General features: G+C 41.0%; 1 protein-coding gene across 10 annotated transcripts in view; it reads left to right on the top strand.

Annotated features, from left to right (window-relative positions):
- The window catches only part of ST8SIA5 (ST8 alpha-N-acetyl-neuraminide alpha-2,8-sialyltransferase 5), an 88253-nt gene that overhangs the window by 51315 nt on the left and 21711 nt on the right, over positions 1–15227 (top strand). For all 10 annotated transcript variants that reach the window (XM_063077525.1, XM_063077524.1, XM_063077530.1 and 7 more), the window contains one exon: positions 13717–13803. In XM_063077525.1, coding sequence (XP_062933595.1) covers positions 13717–13803 — 87 coding nt within the window. The remainder of the gene's footprint in view (positions 1–13716; positions 13804–15227) is intronic.

Genomic DNA, 15227 nt, shown 5'->3' with positions numbered 1-15227 from the left:
GGAATCTTTTCAGATCATGGCAGTTCCTAAATGTACCAATGGTATACTTCAGTGTCCAGTGGGACATCTTCATCCGGAGCTCATGTCTAACTTCTTGAACTTTCTCTCTTTATATTTTGTCCTTTCTATTTTTCTCTACTTCTTCTTTCTAGTACATCTAAGAGTTGTGTACTGGTGTTACCAAACCAAGAGGGGTCTGTCATCTGCTGCCCAAATATCTAAGAAATCTCTCATGCCAAAATTTGCAGTGTTAAAAGTTAGCATTTATTTGAATGCCATTCAAAGGAGCCTGTGGTAGCCAAGGGAGCTTTTAAGACCCCGGGCTCCCCAGTAGCTTAGAGTCACAGGCATTTGCAGAGGAAAATCATGGGTGGGGGTCCCAGGAGTCCTGTGTGAATCTGACTGGTCGGCATTGAGGTCAGCATAATTATTTCTGGCACCTTGACTGATATTTTTCATGGCACCATAGGGTCCAGTGTGCATGCTCCTCAAAGCAGGTTTGTAGCTGTTTGTTTTCTATGAAGACAACTTGAGATTGGCATTACAGATGTTATCCTAAGCCACAAGGCATTTATTTAAGGAACAAACAGCCTGGCCTTCAAGTCAAATCTTAGCCTAAGGAAAAAACAACCTGACCTGCAGATCAAGTCTCAGCCTAGGGAAGTTTGTTTAATCAACTCTACTCTTCAAGCAGCTTTTCTTTAGCTATTCTCCTTCCATCCCCCCAGACTGAGGTCAGAGGGATAGCTAGGAGAGACTGGGGTTTATCCCCCGGTTTCACTGGATCTTCTGGATTGCTCCTCTAACATTCATATCTTTGAATCTCATCTTTTTTCTCTCTTTGCCCTTGGCTTCTACATTTTGGGAAAAATTTTTGACTTCATCTTCCAGCTCTTCTAATGAACTGCCTCCACTCCCAAGAGCTCTTTCTTTGTTCTCAAAGCAATCTATTCTTTTATTTTTAAGATTCCACATATGAGTGAGATCATGTAGTATTTGTTCATGCCTGACTTACTTTACTTAACATGATGGTTTCTAGTTCCATCCATGTTGCTAAAAATGATAGAATACAATTTCTTTTATAGCTGAATAGTATTCTATTTTTTATATATAGGACAGGTTTTTTTAATCCATTCAACCACTGATGGGCATTTAGGATGCTGTGATGAACATGGGAGTGCAGGTGTCTTTTTGATATATTGATTTCATTTCCTTTGGGTCTATACCCAATAGTGGGATAGCTGGGTCTAAGGTAGATCTATTTTTAGTTCGCTGAGGAACCTCCATACTGTTTTCCACAATGTCTGTACCAATTTACATTCCTGCCAACAATGTAGGAAGTACCTTTTTCTCCACATCCTCACCATCATTTGTTATTTTCTGTCTTGTTGATAACAGCCATTCTAACTGGGGAGATGATACCTCATTGTGGTTTTAATTTGCCTTTCCCTGATTATTAGTGATTTTGAGCATTTTTTCATGTGCTTGTTGGCCATTTGTATGTCTTCTTTTGCGAAATGTGTATTCAGGTCCTTTGCCCATTTTTTAATTGGGTTATTTTATTTTTTTACTGTTGTTTGAGTTTCATATATATACTGGATATATACTGGATATTAGCCCCTTGTGTGATATGTAGTTTGCAAATATTTTCTCCCATTCTGCGGTTGTCTCTTCACTTTGTGGACAGCATCCCTTGCAGTGCAGAAGCTTTTCAGTTTGATGCAGTCCCATTTGCGTATTTTTGTTTCAGTTGCATATGCTTTTGTAGTCTCACTCAAAAAAGCGCTGCCCACTCCCATTTCATGTAGCACTTCCTCTACATTTTCTTCTGGTAGTTTCATAGTTTCAGTTCTTAAATGTAGGTCTTTATACATTTTGAATTGATTTTTGTGTACGGTGAGAGATAAGGGTCTAGTTTCAATCTTCTGCCTGTGGATATCCAGTTTTCTCAGTACCATTTATTGAAGAAGCTGGCCTTTCCCCACTGTATATTCTTGGCACCTTTGTCAAAAATCAGTTGGCTGTAACCACATAGGTTTATTTCTGGGCTCTCTATTCTATTCCATTGGTCTATTTGTCTATTTTTATGCCAGTTCAATGCTGTTTAGGTTATTATTAGTATATTTTAAGTCAGGAAGTGGGATACCTCCAACTTTGTTATTTTTATTCAAGATTGCTTTTGTTATATGGGATCTTTTATGGTTCCATACAAATTTTAAGATCATTTTTTCTATTCCTGTGAAGAATGTCATTGGTATTTTGATAGGGATTGAATTGAATGTGTAGATTGCTTTGGGTAATATGGACATTTTGATGATGTTATTCTATGTATTTGTGTCCTCTTCAGTTTTTTCACCTGCATTGTAATAGTTTTCCTTGTAGAGGTCTTTCACCACCTTGGTTAAGTTTACTCCTAGGTATTTAATTTTTTTGGGGGGGGGTAGCTATTGTGAATGGGATTACTTTCTTGATTTCTTTTTCAGCTACTTCATTACTGGTGTATAAGTAGGCTATTGATTTTTTTGTGTTGATTTTATATCTTGCTGCTTTATTGAGTTCATTTATTAGTTCTAGTAATTTTTGGTGGAGTCTTTATGGTTTTCTATGTAGATGATCTGCAAATAGGGATAGTTTGACTTCCTCCTTTCCAATTTGGATGCCCTTTATTGCTTTCTCTTGCCTTATTGAGCTGGCTAGAACTTCCCATACTATGTTGAATAAGAGTGGGGAAAGTGGGCATCCTTGTCTTGTTCCAGGTCTTAGAGGAAAAGCCTCCAATTTTTGTCCATTCACTATGATACTACTGTGGGTTTGTCGTATATAGCCTTTATTGTGTTGGGGTGCATTCTTTCTATACCTAGTTTGTTGAGTGTTTTTATCATGAAGGGGTGTAGGATTTTATCAAATGCTTTTTCTGCATCTACTGAAAGGATCATATGGTTTTTTTCCTTCCTTATATCGATGTGGTGTATCATGTTTATTGATTTGCATATGTTGCACCATCCTGTGTCCCTGGGGTGAATCCCAATTGATCATAGTGAATGATCTTTTTAATGTGTTGTTGGATTCTGTTTGCTAGTATTTTATTGAAGATCTTCACATCTGTGTTCATTAGGGATATTGGTCTATACGTTTCCTTTTTGTTGTTGTGTCTTTTTCTGGTTTTGGTATGAGTTAATGTTGGCCTCAGAATGAGTTTGGGAGTATTCCCTCCTCTTCAATTTTTGGAAGAGTTTGAGAAGAATTGGTATTCTTCTTTAAATGTTTGATAGAATTCGGCAGTGAAGCCATCTGGTCCTGGGGTTTTCTTTGTTGGGAGACTTTTTATTACTGTTTCACTCTGATTACTTGTTATTGGTCTATTTAGATTTTCTAGTTCTTCACGATTCAGCCTTGGTAAATTGTCTGTGTCCAGGAATTTATCCACTTCTTCTCATTTCCTGTTTGTTCCCATATAGTTGTTCCTAGTAGTCTGTTATGATTCTTTGTATTTCTGTGGTATCAATTGTAATGTCTCCTTTTTCATTTCTGATTTTATTTGAGTTTTCTCTTTCTTTTTCTTTGTTGGTTTAATTAAAGGTTTATTGATTTTATCTTTTTGAAAAAGCAATTATTTGTTTCATTGATCTTTTGTATTGTTTTTTAATCTCTAGTTCATTTATTTCTGCTCTGATCTTTGTTATTTCTTTCCTTCTACTGATTCTGGGTTTGGTTTGTTCTTGTTTTTCCAGCTCCTTGAGGTGTAATGTTAGGTTGTTTATTTGAAGTCTTCTTTTTTGATGTAGGCATTTATTGGTACAAACTTCCCTCTTAGAACTGCTTTTGCTGTATACCACATGTTCTGGTATGTTGTGTTTTCATTTTCATTTGTCTCCAGGAATTTTTAAACTGTTTTTATTTCTTTTTTGACCCATTCATTGTATAGGAGCATGTTGTTTAATTTCCATGTATTTATGTGATTTCTAGTGTATGTTTTGTTGTTGATTTCTAGTTTTATTCTATTGCAGTCAGACAAGGTAGTTGATATGATTTCAGTTTTTAAAAAAATTTGAGATGTGTTTTGTGATCTAACATATGGTCTGTTGTAGAGAATGTTCCGTGTGCTGCTGAGAAGAATGTGTATTCTTCAGCTATTGGATGAAATGTTCTATGTGTATTCATTAGGTCCAATAGGCCTAGAGTAGAGATTAATTCTGATGTTCCTGGTTAATTTTCTGTCTGGATGATCTGTCCTTTACTGAAATTGGAGTATTAATGTCTCTAACTACTATGTGATGGAGTCTATTCCTCCCGTTAGGTCTAATAGTAATTGCTTCACGTAAGTGAGTGCCCTGGAGTTGGGTGCATATATATTTAGAATTGTTATATCCTCTTGTTGAACTGATCCTCTTATCATTATATAATGACCTTCCTTGTCTTTTATTACTTTCCTTGGCTTGAAGTCTATTTTATCTGATATAAGTGTAGCTACCCCTGCTCTTTTTTGGTTTCCATTTGCAGGAAATACCTTTCTGCATCCCTTCACTTTCAGACGGTATGTCTTTATAGGTGAAGTGAGTTTCTTCTAGGCAGTATATTGTGGGTTCTTATTTTATAATCCATTGAGCCACTCTGTGTCCTTTACTTGGGGTATTTAATCCATTTACATTTAGAGCTATTAGTGATATTTAGAGACTTGTTACTGCTATTTCATTCCCTTTTTCTGATTGTTTTGTTATCCTTTTTCCAATCTTACTGTCTTCCTTCGTGATTAAGTGGTTTTTTTCTAGCAGTGCATTTTGACTACTCACCATTTATTTTTAGTATGTCTCTTACAAGTTTTTGTGTTATGGTTACCATGAGGCTTACAAAAAACATGTTATAATTATAAGAGATCATTTTAGACTAATAACAACTTAACTTCAATATCTAAGGAAAAAGGAAAAAACCAAAGCCAATTCTACACTTTGGTGTCATTTCCCCCCTACTTTTTTTTAAACAATTTATTGTTTTAAGTTACATCTTTTAATGTTGCCTGCCTCTTATATAGTGGTTGTATATGTTGGTGTTCTGTTAGGTTTGTCCTTTAATCTTCATGCTAAGGACGTAGGTGGTTTATTTACCACTCTTGTGACATTGGAGTGTTCTGAGACTGTCTGTAAACTTACTTTACTAATAATGAGTCATGTATCTACAAATGTTTTCTTGCTGCTCCTTAGTGTCATCTTCTTTCAGACTGATGAACTCCCTTCAGCACTTTTTGTGATGCAGATCTAGTGTTGATGAATCACCTTAGCTTTGTCTGGGAAAGACTTTATTTCTCCTTCATATTTGAAAGTTAGTTTTGCTGGATAGAGAATTCTTGGCTGGCTGTCTTTTTCCTTCAGCACCCTGAATGTACCATTCCATTCTCTTCTGGCCTGTAGGGTTTCTACTGAGAAGTCCACTGAGAGATGTATCAGGGCCCCATTGAATGTTGTGTGTTTCTTTCCTCTTGCTGCTTTCAGCATTCTTTCTTTGTCTTTGATTTTTGATAATTTGGTTGTGATGTGCCTTGGGGTGTTCCTCCTTGAATTTGAGTGGTGACCTCTGAGCTTCCTGTAACTAGACGCTGTCATCTTTCTTCACATGTGGGAAATTTTCAGTCTTTATTTTTTTGAATATGCGTTCTACATCTCTTCCTTTTTCCTTTTCTTCATATATGCCAGTTATGTGGAGGTTATTTCACTTTAGAGAGTCCCATATTTGCTACATTTCTGTTTCACTTTTTGTTATTCTTTTTTCTTTTTGGTCCTCTGGTTTGATAATTTCGTATGTTCTATCTTCAAGCTCTCTGATTCTTTCCTCTGATTAAGTCTGCTGTTGGAGCATTCTATCAAGTTTTTCAGTTCAGATAATGTATTCTTTATTTCTAGAATTTCTGGGGTTTTTTAATTTATTCAATTCCTTTGTCAAGTTTCTCATTCTGCTCCTGGGTTGTTTTCAGATATCATTTAATTTTCTCTCTGTATTTTCCTGTGACTTCCTGAACATTCTTAAGGGGGTTATTCTGAATTCTCTGTCACACATCTCATAAATCCACTGTTCCTCTGGGTCCATTGCTGGTGCTCCATTTGCTTCCTTTGTTGGTGTCATATTTGTCTGTTCTTTCTTTATCTTTATGTCCTTCCATTGATGCCTGATCATCCTTGGAGACTGCTACTTCTTTTAGGTTTCATAACTATTCTTTGTGGTGTTAGACCTTTGTGGTGTTAGCTCTGGTTAATATCAGAGCTTTGTCTCTGGTCTGTGGTTTTGGTTAATTCCAAACTAGGGGGAACTTCCTGTGGGGACCAGCACTTGAGCTGTGCAGTTGCTCTGAATTGCTGCTTTGCTTCTGATTCTCTGGGGAAGACTTTTTGTGCAGACTGGATTTTAACTGTTGCCCTTTTAATCACTTCCAGCTCTTGTGAGGTCAAATACACTTGGGTTCTGTGAAAATTCTGGCCTGGGACTGAGTCTTTATAGCAAACTGTACCCCCTGCAGTTCTAACTGCCTGATCAATCACCACTGAGTGGGCCCATGCTGACTGGAAGGCAGATCAGCTGCCCACACTGCACCCCAGTGTTCTCCTGGCAGGCCAGCCTCCTTCCTGCACTCCAAACACTTCCTGTGGGGTGGGCCATGCGTGGGTCCCTCACAGTAATTCACCAGCCTCTGGGTGGCTCCTTTCTTTGGTCAGCTGCAGCCCTCACTCCTGTGTGGATCCATGGGAATGCTGTCTGTGGTCTCGCTGGCCTCGGGGCTGGTATGGTGTGCTCTGAGGCCCTCTTCTCCCCTGCAGACTCCAGGCAACCTCACACAAAGGGCTCCGCTGCAGCTTTTGCTGGCTCTTGCTCCATGTGCTGCAGCTTCTTCCCACCTCTCACAGGCTGGCCCTGACACAGCTCAGGCTTGAAATGGTCGGAGTGGTTTCTTCTTCTTGCAGCACCTTTTCCCACCTTCATGAACTCTGTAGGTCTCTCCTCTTCTTCCCCTGAGCTCCAGTGATCCCAGGTTGGAAGTCTTTTATTTTTAATAGTTGTAAATTGGTTGATTTTGGGGGAGAGTGATGCTGGGGACTGCCTGTTCTGCCATCTTGATGACATCACTCTGTTTTTTATTCTTATTTTTAAGGATGTAATGTCTTGAATATCTCTGGGGACACTAAGTAGAATATTTTTGAGTTCTGTTTCGTTCCTCCAATAGTTTTCTCTGTGGTCATTTTATCTAATGGTTTGTCTTGGTCTGTCTCCTTCAGGTTGACCAAGTTGATCCTTGCTTATCTATTCATATTTAAACTGAAGATAATAAAAGCTAATAGGAGCTCTGTGTCTGAAGTTGTTCAAGATACAGCTGGACCTTTGCTGCTAGAATGCCCAGATCTTTTAACTAGCAATTGTATATTTTTTAGAGAAGAACTGACAGTCTGATTTTCTCTCCTCCCCCTCTGCTGGACAGTAAATATTTGGCTGCTACCGGGGTTACGGTGGGATTGATGGTGCTGCCTATGGACTCACAACTGATTCTCATTTTCAAGGCCCTCTCCTCACCCTCCACCCCTCTCCCCTTTTAGAATTTTCCATGCACATCAGCTCTAGGTCCTCTGGGCTGTGCCCTCCTGTCCTTGTGTCACCTTCTCCTCCTTCCATACACTTGTTGAAATCTCTCTTCTGTGGAGACATCCCTCCCCATCATTCTATTCATCTGGTAGGTTTACACAATTTTTATTCCTTTTCTGGAATGTTAGTAGTGTCTTGGGAGAAAGAAGAGACGTGCCTGGGGTCAACCCTTTATCTTTAAGTAAAGATTGTCTCTGCATTTGTAAAGTAATTATAAACTATTTTATTATTATTATTATTATTATTATTATTATTATTATTTATTATCTGTTCTCTCAGATAGGCTTTAAGATGGGCAGTGTAGCAGTTGTTATATCCACCTTATAGATGAAACAGCTAAGTCTCAGAGAAATTAAATGACTTGCCCAAGGTCACATTTCAAGTTGGAGATGGAGCCAGGATTCAAGGTTGGATATCTAGGACCTGACCTTGGTCCAGGGTGTGACAAGGGCACTAGAGTCACAGACAATGGGACCCACGCACTGGTTACAACCAAGCTTGAGACCCTGGCCTGGCGTGTGACCAGGGCTGTGTTTATGGGAGACTTTTGAGGCCGTGGCCATGTAGTGTGCTACTCTAGAGGCCTGAGGTTGCAGCGAGTGGGGGAGGGGGAGGGAGTAGTGGATGAGCCAGGGTGCCGCTGTGTAATGGCATCTCTCCTCTGATGTTCTGTGAGCTCCTGAGAGGGGAAAGCTGATGCAGAAGTTTGGGAAACCTGGAAGGAAGGCTTGCCTTCAATTAGGATGAGAGCAAGGGCTCCTTTGACTCTTTAAAGCTGCCAAGCAAGTTCCTGCCCCAGGGCCTTTGCACTCACTCTTTCTCTGCCTGGGATACACTTTCCCCAGATGTTTGCACCTCATGCTCCCTCCTGCATCATTTCAGCCCTCTGTGCATGGTTCCCTCCTCAGGAAAGCCTTCCCTGATCAACCCCTCTGATCATCACTTCCCTCTCCCTTTACCCTACTTCATTTTTCTTCATAGCACTTACCTCTTCCTGACAAGGCATTATATATTTGTTTCCCATTTGCCTTCCTACTGATATGTAAACTCCATGCAAGCAGAGAGGTTGTTTTGTTCATTGCTGTATTTCCAGTTCCTGCCATATAGAGGTGTTCAATAAACAGAGACTGATTTTAACTCAGAATTATTGATTCATCCATTAACTTGTTCAACAAATATTTATCATGAATCTCCTATGTGCCTTAGCACTGGAAATAAAGTGGTGAACTTAGGCGTGCTCCCCTGTCCCATGGCATTTACTATCTAGTGGGAAAGGTCAGGAGTAAATAATGACAGATTATGGGTTTTATAAAACTGGAAAGTACAGGAGGCTGTGGGTGAGTATAGTCAAAGCAGTTTGGTTTAGTAATAATAACTTATACCTATTGGATGCTTTCTGTGTGTCAGACACTGTGCCTAGTCTTTTATCGTGTCATCTTATTTAATAATTTTGCAAATGTGGCAGGGCAAGAGACTGTCATTATGCCCATTTTATAGATGAGAAAATGGAGGCTCAGAGAGATTCAATAACCTGCCGAAGTCTCATAGTTAGGAGATGTCTGAACTGGGTCTTAGTTTCAAGTCCTTCTGTTTCCAAAGTCCATATACTTAGTCACTATGCTGTGTGACATTTCCTGCAATCATCACTCCCCCCACCAGCCATGTAGTCTCCCTGCAGGTTAGGCTCTCCCTGTTTGGGGAGAACTGTTACCCCCTCCAATTAAACACAGGGACATACCTCTGCAGAATGAAACTGGTTGTTGTTGTTGTTGTTGTTTTTAATTACAGTTAAGTGGGTATTTGCCTCTTTTGGAATCATGGAACCTCTTGAGAAGCTGATGAAAGCTCCAGATCCTCCCTAAGATATGTGCATAAGTGGATAGACATCAGATCTTGTGCCGGAGACCAGCTCCGCAGGATTCGTTGGACCTGAATAGGTGGTGTGGATTCAGTGAAAAGAGAAAGACACGGACCACAGATGTCTAGTGCAAGTGTGGACAACAACCACATGAATCTTGCTTTATTTATATTTTTTCTTAATCTTTTACATAATGATTTATCTTTTAATCAAAACATTTCTTATTTCATTTCTCTTGAAAAGGAAAGGTCAAAATGTTCCAAAGCATTCATGCTTTGACAAAAATACCCACTCATGCATCAGTAGTTCACCCCAAAGTATGTGGCCTATGGCCAGGAAACTGTACAATAGGCAGCATGCTTGGCTTTAAAGAGCATCAGACTTTTAGTTTAAACTATAATTCTTAACCTTATTAACTTATATATAAACTTACATTCTAAATTTTTATCTAATCTTACTTATACTTATGTTTACCAATTTAATAATGTTTATGTTTATATCAACTATGCTAATTCTTAACAAACTAAAACCATATTACTTAATGATTCTATATAATAAAATATAACAATAAATCTCTATTACTGTTAAATGATTTTAAATTATAAACTAACCTAAAACAAACCTGTTAGTATCAAAACTTGTTTATATTCTTGTACTATTTTACTTATTTATCTCTATAACAAAACGTTTCATATCTCTGCCAGCTGACTCCGGGAACAGCACAGGGGACAAGGCGAAAAGTCAAATGACCCTTCTCAAGTTTATAAAAATACACTGTGTCATTCTTATTATTACTATGGAATAATATATTCTTGGTGAGTCAAATGAAACAGTGGGAGTGGAGAAGGAACAAAGAAATCTGTAACTGGTTGTGATCAATTAGTTGTAAACACCACTGCACTCAGACCCACCATCTCCCCAAGGGACGTGGACAGAATTTTCAACACAATAACTTCATTCCACACACACAAGAGTGTGATCACAACTATAGAGCTAGTTATTTTAAAATTATGGGTCAATGCACACACCACTAACAGGAAAGATCAACAACAAAATTAAATCAAGGCAACCCATACTGGGAACATGCATCAAAAACACCTTTAATACTGACAATGCCTTTTAAATAAACCAATTAATTTTGATGTATTATTAACATGTTCTTTGAGAAACTCCAGGGCCCTCGGAATCTCTGAAAGCCATACTAAGCCAAAAGGTTAGGTTGTTTAATTCTGGGAAGTCTTGTCAAGTAACCAAAGGTAAACAAACAGGAAATTCCACGGAGCTGTGCCACACACACGGGGCCTCCTTGCAGCCTGCTGAACAAGGGGTATCACTCCTCAGGCTCCCATGCCGTTCCCTATAGCAGGATGGCTCTCGACAATCTTGCCTATAACTTAGTGGGTTCATGGATTCCCTTAAGCCCTTCGGTGGACCCCAGGGTAAAAGCCACAGTTGTAGCAGTTTCTTGGTAACACTAGCTCCTGGGGGCTGGTCGCATGATTGAACCAGAACGGCCTCCTTTAAGGGGTTCCTTTCTCCACCCGTGCCCAAGACCAGCCAGCTTCTTACCTGGTCCACAGCCTGGTGACCCTGAACAGCTACAAAATGCCAGGTCCTTGGTTGGGGACTGTGAGTGGTCAAGAGATAGAAGTCATGGTCGTACCTTTAAGAAATGTACAACCAGTCCTGCGTTTCCCAGTGCTTCTGCAGAATTCTAGTCTTATGAACTGCTCAGTGGAAAAAGGATTGTACGATCCAGTACCTTTGGGAAATGATGCATATGATATCTCGTTCTTGAAAATTCATACTATATGAAAACGTATTAAAGGATCTGAGAAGTCTTGCAGTAAAGAAAAGTATTTAACGTTATTTAACTTAGCTTTCCCCAAATATATTTAACCATAGGTTCTCCCTTTTTAAAAAAAAAATTAGGTTAAAGCATATGCAAATGCCATTTTTGTAGCAGTTTCATGTGGTTCAAATAATACTTTGTGACAGTCCATAGAATTAGAGTTCCATAGAATAGAATACATTTTGGGAAACACAGATGTGGTTGTACAGAATTTCTCTTTCTCATTTGCTCCTCCCTGTATTCTCCCACCCCACAAAGGGCTAACCATACAAGGACATGTATGAAAGTGCCAACCAAGTGATAATAGTAAAAGTAATTTCTTAGTGGTAGGCAGGGGTTATTATTAGTTCTACTTTACAGGTGAGGAGACTGAGGCTCAGAAATGACTTGTCTATGGTGACGCAGCCTGGAAGTAACAGAGCTGGGCCTCAGAGGCTTAGCTACCTGTGTTTTGCATGCTTTTTTAAAAAGTGGCCCAAGGGATGGGATGTAGTGCATTCCAGTGGCATAGGATCTGGGTTTTCCTTGTCACTTAAGCTGTCCTTGGAGGGTAGGGAGGAGCTTGGATCCTGGGACCCTGGCAGGACTGGTGTTTCTAACAGTTCCCCATGTGGGTGGCCACTGGCCAGGTGGTGCATGCTGGACTCCCTAAGGTGGTCTGACCAGAACAAAAGGGTATGTTGCTGAGAACCCCAGGGCACAGAGCTCAGGGGATGAATGAGCCTTGCCTGACCCAAATGGAGAGCCACCCCTCTGCAACTCCTCTCAGAAGTGTAAAGCTTCTTTGCTGAAGATCTGGAGCTCACCAGGATGAGGCTCAATGGCACGGTGTGTCTTGTGATCCTTCTAAGGAGCATGAGGTACTGGCCTTGCATGAACTCCCACCAGGCCAGGGCCTCACTGGGACACCCAGAAGCTGAGACCCTAGAGAATTCAGGCATCTCTGCAGAGCAGAAGAATCACCCTCAAAATCTAAATGAAAGCAAGGGATTGGGTAGGATGCAACGAACAATTTCTTGACTGAAATGGGGAGGAAATAACCAAGGATATGGGAAGGGTAACAGAGAGGCTGAAGCGTGCTTGTGGGAGAGAGGGCTTGGGAATGTGGTATGTGGCCTTCAAGGTTACGCGCTGTCTGAAAAAGAGAAGAGGAACTGATGAGAAGGCAGGTGAATGACTATTTGAGGTTAATGTGTATGAAGATGTCATATCGGTCAATAAGCGTTCATGGGAATTTGTATCTTTGATTTGGTTCATTCATTCATTCAAATATTTTATCGAATGTCTGTATTTTACTAGACACTGTTCTAGAAACTGGGGAAACAGCATCAATACGTTGATAAATATGCGTAATTATAATCTGTAAATGTGAATTTATAATTTAAAAACAAATACTTTTTGTGAGTTTCAGTCAAAGGGAGACTCCTATGTGACTTAGATATTCCCCTTCCTTAGAGCGCTTTAGAACATTGCAATGCTGAGATGCTTAAAAACCAACTAGCATAAGCCTGGCAGATGGTTATTCAGAGAAAAGGGGGACATCTCTTTCTTTCTTTCTGTCATTCGGAAATTGTGATCTGCCTTTGAGGAAGGGGAAAGAGAAGGGTGTGTCCCGGTCATGAGCCCTAATGTGTGCTGAGCATAGCGTGGGGTGTTTGACAGATATTCTGCTAGGGAATGGTCTTACTCTGTTTATAGGCAGATGTTCCTGGAAGAAATGTGCAGGCCCTTGGGGGGTGGGCAAGTGAGGAAGAATGTTTTAAAATGTACTTGGGATTTGTTTTAATTGGGTATGGTTAAGACATGCAGACTTGGAAATGGCTGTCATAAAGGAAGAGGTTTTTATACTCACAGATCCCTAGAAACAGGAGGCACAGCCTGCAGGGCCACACGGGGAAGCAGCAGGGTGGATCAGGAGGCAGGAGTGGGGGAAAGCACAGGCGACAGCCTTTATTGTGGTTTTCATGGGAAGGAGTGGGCAAGGCAGGGCAAGCAAGGTAGACAGGTTTAGGATTGGCCAGTTGGATTAATTTTGTCAGGCTCTGAGTCATAGGGGTTGCCTCTGGTCATCTGGCACCTGACCCTGGGATGACTGGGGCAGGGGGATAGTGGCTCACAGATAAAGGAGGTAGGTGAGCATGGACTCTGGATAGGTTGGTTTGCATATGAAAGGCACACTTGCAGGGGAGTTGTTTGCCATCTCTAGCAATTAGCAAGGCTCCAGATGCCCCACCATCAAAATTACAGAAAATAAGAAAATATAGTTAATGCAAAGGACCAGTCCAGGATTTGGCATAAGGGGAGCAGGAAGAGGACGTTTTTGGAAATGACGACACTTTGTCCAGCCTGGCCCTCTCACGTATTCTTCTGTCCTCCACTCCCAAAGGGTGAAGCAGTCGGAGCTGTTTGACAGGTGGAAGAGCCTCCAGATGTGCAAATGGGCACTGAACATCTCGGAAGCCAACCAGTTCAAGTATCTATGATTCACCTGTCCTCCCTTCTCCTTCTGTGGGTCTCCTCACTGCTACCTCTTCAGGTCTCCATCGTCCTGCAAGACCCAGCTGTCAGCAGGCATCTTCCAAGGAGCTGGCCCTGACTGGGCTTAGGAATGTGGGCAGTGGGGAGGTTCTGACTCAAACACGGGGGAGGCGGGCACCTTGCCAGGTGCTGTCCTCCACGCCCTCTGCCTTAGTCCTTGCAGCAGCCCTGCAAGGCTGTGGTGTCAGCTCCAGTACACAGCTGAGGCTGACCAAGGCTCATAGCAGTCAGGTACTCGCTCGAGGACTCCAGCAGGCCCGTGGTAGGCACAGTAAGCATCTTCCACGGCCTTGCCATCCTCAGCCCCACTCCCGGGGCAGCTGCTCAGCCCCGTGGCTTCACTGCTCCTCAGGGCACTCAGGTCCTCACAGCCACACCAGACATTTGAGCACTGCAGTAGGCTATTTTCTAGTTGCTCTCTAATCAAAATTGACAGATTATAAACTCCTAGAGAGGCAAGAGCTGTATCTTAAAGTTCTCCTGTGGGAGCTATGCAGATAGCAGATGTCTAAAAATTCTGTTTGGTTAATGGTGAAATTTAGGGTCCTCTTTATCTTTAAAAGTCTGTGAGTTCATGGCATTATTTTGATACAGGTACACCTCATTTTATGGAATTAATATAATCCTGGAAATTTGTGTATAAATTAGTTTTTGGCAACTCAGGTCCAAGTTTAAATGCACTGAGGAGCTATCAGCATGAAGGAATCCTCCACAGGAGGTTGTGAAAAGTGAATATTACTAAGCTTTTTGTATTTTTTTAAATAAATCATTTGCTCCAGTTTGCCACAATTCCAGGCCAAGTCTAGAGGTAGAATAGTAGTTATAAGTGGCACATTTTTAGAAATATGAGTGATAACCCTTGAAGAACAGGTGCCAGAGTTCTCTGTGAGACTGCAGAAATCCAGCTAAGGCCTGATAGTAGTTTGCAGAGACCCACCTACCATAAAAGTAGAATGTAAACTTGAGCAAAGGGCTGGAAGAGTGGGGAACAGATACAAGATCTGTGCTGCAAATCTGCCCCTTTGAAGTGTTACCATGTGCACTGCACAGACAGAGGCCCCTGAGGGTGAGTGAAACCTGAGCACACTGAGGGTGTTGCTGATAAAACACTCAGCAGGGTCAAGGTCAGTAAGATGCAAAAGGATATGTTGTCCAGGCTGAGAGCAAAACAGAAGTCTCATCAGCAGGACTCACACATCTAAGTAAATAAAGAAGCAACAGGAAAATAAAGAAGCCATAGAAAAACAAGGATCAGTGTGAGAGCCTTTGGCAGGGGTCAGAGAGCCCTATCCAGGGGTGAGGGTTTGGGGGAGCTGAGAGACTTTTGGTGAGGCTTTCTGGGGGTGAGTTGCACAGAGT

This window comes from Cynocephalus volans, chromosome 13 (assembly GCF_027409185.1).
Source record: "Cynocephalus volans isolate mCynVol1 chromosome 13, mCynVol1.pri, whole genome shotgun sequence".
Lineage (NCBI taxonomy): Eukaryota > Metazoa > Chordata > Mammalia > Dermoptera > Cynocephalidae > Cynocephalus > Cynocephalus volans.
Note: the sequence above shows the minus strand (reverse complement) of the source record. Positions and strands in the feature narration are given on the sequence as shown.